This window comes from Bactrocera neohumeralis, chromosome 3 (assembly GCF_024586455.1).
Source record: "Bactrocera neohumeralis isolate Rockhampton chromosome 3, APGP_CSIRO_Bneo_wtdbg2-racon-allhic-juicebox.fasta_v2, whole genome shotgun sequence".
In the NCBI taxonomy this organism is placed as follows: domain Eukaryota; kingdom Metazoa; phylum Arthropoda; class Insecta; order Diptera; family Tephritidae; genus Bactrocera; species Bactrocera neohumeralis.
Window position 1 is genome coordinate 57,550,246 of NC_065920.1, and position 8,046 is coordinate 57,558,291.

Consider the following 8,046-nt stretch of genomic DNA (forward strand, 5'->3'; position numbering starts at 1 on the left):
TGACACTTAAAATGCAATAACTTCACTTGCAATCCATGAAATGTTTTGAAATTCTCACTGGACAATCGATAAAGATAGCAGATTCTAACGCATCAGTCGACATATACATAGATGGCGCTAGCAGGGGGCGCTTGATTCAAAAAGTCCTGTTTACTTTGGAACACACCTTGTATTATTAGGAAGGAATTGCACCTCAGACTTTTACGGATATTTCGGTCGATAGTTAGTAATAAAATGGTACGATCTATTGTGCAGTGGCACTTAACTAAAAGCAGTATTTGGGGAAAGATTTCATCGAAATTTGGGGTGATACGCCTATCCTTCAATTTTCGCACCTTCTCTTATAAAGCAATTTAGCATCATCGTAGTTTTTAGCAAACCCGTTTTGTAAGGAAAGGGCGCGATTATTATCCGATTTTACTTATTTTCAGAGCTGTAAGTTGCTGCGTAAAAGCTACCAAAAGGTGTTTCTCTGAGCATATTAGTGTAGTTTAGCTTGAATGGCTTAGGAGATATATACATTCAACAAATGGGTGTGGCAGAAATTTATCAAATCGAAAGGAGGAATTATAGAAACGTCCAGAATTTCCGACTTGACACGAGGCAATGATTTTTCATCATGTCAACACTCGGTGCGGTTACAAGATTGGTTTTTGATTATGATTTTTTCGGTCGAAGCAGAACGTATTACTGGTGTACGGTTTATATCAGAACACGACATCAAAAGTTGGCTGAATGCATTAATGGCCACCAAGCCGTCGAAGGGAAAGATGGAAAAAGGTTACAGCTTTACATGGATATGAAATATGATAACGCTATTGTAGAAAAAATCGATCATCTACCGCTGTAATCTAAATAATTTCCTAGTATCTTCAAAACCGTGAAAAGAGCATATTAAGTTTACCGAGAAGCTTATATGATTCAGAAGAAAAGATTGAATACCCTATAATATATATAAACCAAATGTGTAAATGATCAGCGTGACGAGCTGCGTCTACATATTTAATCTTGTTTCTCTGGTTGTGCGTCTATCTGTCGGTGTTATACAGGGTGGCTCAAAACTAATCCTTCTATCAGAAGATGCTATAAATTTTGCAATTGACCTCTAATGTTAGTTCTGTTTTGACATTTGTGTAGTAAACACATGCGAAATACACGTAAATAAACAATGGTAAGCTACACTGCTCCAGAACGCGGGTTATTGGTGACTATTTATTTGACCAATAATCGGTCGGTGACTTTGTCACAACTTGAATTTCGTCGCGATTTCCTGGCCGTCCGACGCCTACTGGTGAAACACTGCGACGTTTAGCCGCTCGCCTCGAAGAGACTGGCACAACACGAGATGCTGCCAGGTGTGGCACAACCCGTTCTGCAGAGAATATTGCTGCTGTGTCCGAGGATGTCATGGAAGCGCCGTCGACATCGACCAGACGACGTGCCATGCAAATAGGTATCAGTCGACAGTGTTTATAGCGAATTTTGCTAGAAGATTTGAAAATGTTTCCGTACAAAGTCCAGACGGTGCATCAGTTGTTAGCTGCTGACCGCCAATCGGGTCTAACATAAACTCAAGTCATAGCTTCGGTGAAGCCGTCGTTAACATTTTTCTTTTTTTAAGTTTAAATTGGTTTTATATACTAAATATACTAAATATATATATATATATGTATATATATGTAATACGTATTACGTACATATACATTTTTACTCACTCATTTTATTTAGTACTGGATAAATTAGTAATTTACTATACTACATAGTACTCGTATACCCACAACAACAAATGCTTAGCAGGAAGTTATTAGTCTCCGATAATACTTTGAAACTTAATGCTTACTTAATTAAATCTCTAAAATACAAACACATACAATGAATGCAAAAACACTCATATAAAAGCCGTTCAAATAAATATACTTACAAGTAAATGCATATATGCATACACAAACAGCATATGTAGCTACACTTGCAACATAATCCACACTGCACACTTAACAGTCGTGCCATTTGAGATTTTCTCATGCATAAATTTACCGAAGAACTTTGCAGCCAATATGTGTTCAATATTCCAAACAAGCATTTGATAATTTCTGGCATAATTTATGATGGTTGTTATGCCAGCGCTTGCATACAAACATATTTGGTAAAGATGAAAAGTAGTAACTTTGTGCATATAGATATAGATACAAGGGTGGCTGTTATTTCCGATTGCACGACTTTTTTCATAAAATCACTGCTTGGCAAGTTATACGCTGTTAAATATATACATCAAATGATCTGACAAAAGAGATGTGTACTGTTTAAGTTACTCATACGACACGGTGTAATATAAGAATACAGTACATTTGACGCATAATTTTATGCTTATAACTTTTAAAGCAAGGATTGTATGAAAAAAATTAATCAGACCTTTTCTGTAGAACGGAAAATTATATATTCGAATGTCGCTTTTTCAAGGTTGTAGATTTATTTGCTTTGGAGATAAAAGCTTTATTGTAAAGGATGCAATGTTCCAAATAAAGTATATGGGAAAAATAAAATGATTAAAGCGCGATTTAAGTTGGAAATATAAAGCTTGATTGTATTGAATCCTTCTTTTCTAAGGACACTTCAGGGGGCGTCTACAAAAAAAAAATGTACTTGGCAAATAACGAACACCCTAATATATAAGTTTAACTTTGTCACTTTCTATTCTATTACATGATTAATATGCAGCATTTCGGTGCACCACAGTTTCTGATTTGTGGCCAAGTAATGTGACTACAGACACATGAAAAACACCCAACACTTTGCAGCAATCCTGTGCCTTGAGTTTGAGGCTAGAAATTGTGCGTCGAGTTAGTGGCAGTAATGCTCAAGTTATGATTGTTGCTTGCATATTTTATGGTTGCATAAGTAAATTATTATTATATGTATTAGTTGGAAGAGACATATTATTGTTGTTATTGTTTATAATGCACACTAAGTAAACATAGTTGGGTAGATTTATTGTTGTGTGCTATGCTGTCATTGCTCGCCATCAAATTGACAAATTTGTTATGCTAACTAATTTATTTATATGCATTTCAACAGCCAGCAGGTAGAGCCGGTCTCTGAGTGGTGCATCGGTACGCACTGAGCAAATTAATTGTGGCCAATCGATTTTAGCCACATAATTTTACAATGACACGTATAGCAAATTATAAATTATTAAATATTTTACTCACACATACATATGCATGTGTGTGTGTGCTTTAATATTTAGCTTGTTAACACATTTAGCATATTTGGCCATAAAGACATCCGTTGCCTAGATGTTAATCATACGCCATGGCATGCGCTGGTCCGCGTGCTCAACTCAGCTGCAGGAAAAATCAAAAATTCAACGAGAAAAATCATACTAAGTAATATAACATTTTACTACCTGTTTGCTCTCTCAAGTATTGTGACCTTAAAAATATTTGCAACAACAACAGCAACTATTGGTAAGCAAAAATTAAATCGAAAGCACTCAACAACATGCGAAGTGGTAATTTGTTTGGCGGAATTTCAACAACGAGCACGATTCAAGCGTAAATAATTTCATTTTATACGTACAGCATACTAATATAAATTTATGAAAAATATCTATTACACTGGTCAACAAAAGTATTTAAACTGAACTTGAAATACTTTTAAAAATACTTCTTAAATTATATTAATCTAAACAATGTATAAACAAGTACTTAAAATACAAATTACTTTCCAATACATTTTTCATGTATTATTAAATTACATATACATATATGTATATTAGAAAATATTTAGTTTAAATAAATTGGATACAAGGAATTTAATATATTTTTAATTTACTCTGTATCTTATCTCACAAATCCAATTTCTTATACATGATAAGAATAATTTCAATTACTGTTGTGTTTGTTGTTGTAGTGGCATAAAAAATTCTCAGGCATGGTGCCGAGTTGACAGTCCTTAGTCGGATAAAATCCGGATTCTTTCCGCTTACTTATATCCGACTGATGTGCGATCGGAATATCTTGATTATATCAATTACTTGTGTACGCTGGTTCTGTTGCGAATGTTATAAGATCGTTTATCGCTATATATGTATTGATGCATTTCAGTTTAAATGTTTCTTTAATGCATTTAAAAATTCGTATTTCGTATATCAGAATATTTTAAAATCCTCATATTTTTGTTCGTCATTTATCAAATACAAGTAAAAATCATCAAATTAAGAAAACGAATGCCTACAGATACAAGGAACTTACTAAAATCAAAAATGTTATGGGATTTGCCTAAGCAAGTCATTTTGACTGGCTTTGAATTTCAATTAAAAAAATAATGATTTAAATAACAGCATAACTTCTTATAATTTTGTGACTTTTCGTACAACATATAAATGAATTAATTAATTATTGATGATGCCCCCCTCCTTTACTTCCAATATATAGATATATATGTATATGTGTGTGTTATACCTATATTGCCGAAAAGCAGTCATTTTGACTGCTTGGAAAAGACCAGTTCGACTCTGGATTGGATTCACATGATAACATGGTCAATAACTAAAGTTATTGTTACTCGTACTTGTTATTCGAATCTTTATGTCTGGCCTGATCACGTGCTTTGTTCCCTTCAGGTCTGCTTTTCGCACTTCCAGTCGTTATAACACGTTGTTCAGTTGACTTTTTTCGCGCCCTAAGTTCATAAAAAAAATAAAAAAATGTCCAACAGAAGAAAACTTTCATAAAAGCTAAGAAAGATAGCGGAAGAGTGTTCCAATATAGTAGAATCAAATGCAATGAGGTGGGAACTATCGTTTGAAGATGAATCGGATCATATTCCAAGTGAGACATCTGATGCTGAAGAGAGCAATGAAGAGGTGACCACCAATGATGAAAATGAAGATGTCAGCAAAGTGCCCAAGAAAAGGCTTAGGGCGCTAATTGGTTCAGATGAAGAAACTGAAAATACCTCTCAGGAGACCGAAACAGCTGCAGATGGTACTGTGTGGACAAAATTTGATGAAGACGGTATTCTCGGAACGCTGTCATCTTCGTGTATTTTCAAGGGTGTGCCAGGACCAACTGCCTACACAAAACGAAACGTTATGGTAAATAATGTGTCAGTACATTCTCGTTGATAATAAACGTTTATATTATCAAACATATAAAAAAAAGTGCACAGAAGAGGAAACCCGTCGAATTTTGAATTATGATTGGACAAATACACTGCCGGAAATATGTGCTTTTATTGGCATTTTATATGCTCGTGGAGCCTATGAAGCAAAAAATTTAAAACTAAATTATTTATGGTCAGTCAGGTGGAGTCCCGGACTTTTCAGAAGAACTATGTCCCGAGATAAGTTCAAGCAAATTCTACGTTTTATTCGTTTTGACAAGCGGACTGAAAGAAGTACACGCATCCGAACAAATAAATTTGCCTTGGTTTCGGAAATATGGGACAAGTTTATTGAAAAAAGTCAAGCTTGCTATCAACCAGAGCAAAACATAACAGTTGACGAACAATTATTTCCAACAAAAGCTGGTGCAAGTTTATGCAATATATGCCTAATAAACCGAATAAATTTGGCATCAAATTCTGGCTTGTATCCGACGTTACAAGCAAGTACGTGTTGAATGGTTTTGCTTACTTGGGGAAAGATGAACAACGACCATCGTCAATGCTTCTAAGCGAATACGTGGTTCTGAAACTTGTCGATCCATATACAGGCTGCGGAAGAAATGTCACGACCGACAACTTTTTTACGAGCATGTCACTAGCGACGAAATTATTGGGCAAAAAAACTATATTGGAACTATTAGAGGAAATAAAAGAGAATTACCCACAGCAACCCAATAGTCGAAGGATAACATGCCTCGTTTTTCCACTATCTTCTATAGGTCCGACAATTGTGTCCTTACAATATATAAAAGCAAACCGCACGAAAGGGTGGCTGTTCTAAGTTCTAGGCATAAATTTGTAAAAATTGATAAAAGTAATAAAAAAAGTTAGCAGATTATATTCAGTTTTATAATAAAACAAAATTTGGAGTTGATATGACAGATCAAATGGCCAGAAAATATACGGTGAAATCTAGTTGTCGTAGATGACCCCTCCAAATATTTTTTAACATTTTGGATTTGACTGCAATAAATGTTTGGATCCTTTATAAAGAAGTGACCGGAATACAAATAGAACGAAAGTAGTTCCTGTTTCAATTAGCAGAACAGCTAGCCGCTGATTACAGAACTGAAAGAGGAAAAGATGAAACATTCATCACAGCAAGAAGACCCACATGTAGCAACTACAACAGATTTTAACAAACGAAAAATTTGTCAATTACGACTTCGCCACAATAACAAAACAAATAATATTTGTGAGAAATGTAAAAAGTATGTTTGCGGTAGATGTACATCCAAAAAGATTTGCATTTTCATTTGCTTAAAATGTCCAAATACTGTATAATTTCTTTTTCGCACTGAAATATATTTTGTTATTCTTAATACTTTTAAATAAATTCTTATATGACTGTAAGTGATATAAATTATAATAAAATTAATGTCAAGCAAATTTCTTTGCGCATTAGTTATTTTTTCACAATGCAGTCATTTTGACTGCTTTCAGGCAATGTAGGTATATACTAAACTCCCGTCTTTCTTGTGTTAAAATAATTTCACCGAGTAAGAGTTAAGTTGTTTTTACTTACCGATTAAAAATTACTAATAGTTATGTCGTACACTTGATACAAATTGCGTTTTATCTTTTCTAAAGTATATTTTCAATGAATAAAAGTAAGGAGTCTTACTATATCATACTCAATAATGCAACCTGACGACATTTCATAGAATAATTTCAGATATTGGCAAAACTTTGTACTTAAAATTTTTTTCATGCAATTGCAATCATATTTGGTTCAACGTACGCTGGAAGTCATAGACTTACTACATTTTACATCGCTTCTGGGATATATATACTAAAATTTACCCAACTCAAATGATATATATATTTGACATAAACTCAACCAAAGAGCCTGAATTTAAAATATTAGATAAATAAGAAAAACATTAACCATAGAATCGAAAATAATTACATTAGGGATATTATTGTAAACCGCATTATTTTTAAGAATTGAGTTAATTTCAGTGAAATATCACACATGATTAATATTGATTATATGGGATATATTGGGTCTGGACTGATTGCAATAACTGCCACTAATCAAATATACTCAAAAAAAAGTATTTCCACGAACTTTCATGAAAGCAACTCTCAGACTTACAATAATATTTTCAACGTTTTGCAGTAACCTAAACGTGTTAAGCTATCTTACATATTGACCGGATGCTTGGAATTATCAAACAAGGTATATGCGAACTAGGAGAAGTATTGACCTGATTTTATCCATGTGCACAAAACATTATTATCAGGAAAAGAATCGCTCTCAAGTTCAGTAATACTCGGTAGATGGAAGCTTAAGATGTGAATATGTAAAACTTTGTATAGGATTTCACCGCAGTTGAACAAAGCCATGGCCATCTTCCAACTTTTACATTGGTACTTGGAATACTTATAACATCACAGGTATATAATTAGTTGCTTTTGACGCATTTATTAAGCGAGTTATCGGACTTATAGTATAATAGCCTAATGGTTTGCACGTTATGTACATTAAATCAATATCTCATATGGTTTTTGAGTTGCATCTCTTTAAGGGGTAGCCATTCTGTTCAATTCGGCACACCAGTGATAACTCCAACACAAATGATCCGATCATCACGAAACTGTTTTTTGTATGATTATACATGTAAAAAGCTATCGTTTTTTGATCTGACCAAAATCGCACATGCAAAGAACCAAAATTTTAGGTAAAATTAAACTTTTTTAATATTTATAATTTTTTTTTATTTTTTATGAATTTTTTGTAGTTTTTTTTTATCGTAGAGTATTTATGTAGAATATTTTCTAGTTTAACAAAATTTTTTATTTTATTATTTATTTTATTTTTAGGTTGCATCCACGAAGAAGGCTGGTATCACTGCACCAGTCGAGGGCACTTATTAA

At 33.6% G+C, this 8,046-nt stretch overlaps 1 protein-coding gene across 1 annotated transcript; it reads left to right on the forward strand.

The window, feature by feature from the left end:
• Nucleotides 1–4,783: 4,783 nt before the first annotated feature.
• On the forward strand, nucleotides 4,784–8,046 carry LOC126753728 (uncharacterized). The gene is made up of 2 exons (XM_050465399.1): nucleotides 4,784–5,095; nucleotides 7,993–8,046. Exons 1-2 carry the CDS (start codon nucleotides 4,784–4,786, stop codon nucleotides 8,044–8,046), a joined length of 366 nt encoding a protein of 121 aa, XP_050321356.1.

Excerpts from the sequence above, each read along its gene's own strand:
- LOC126753728 (XM_050465399.1), top strand. The coding sequence starts at position 4,784 with ATGAGGTGGGAACTATCGTTTGAAGATGAATCGGATCATATTCCAAGT. Across the intron at positions 5,096-7,992 it reads ACACAAAACGAAACGTTATG|GTTGCATCCACGAAGAAGGC; the intron begins GTAAATAATGTG and ends TTTTATTTTTAG.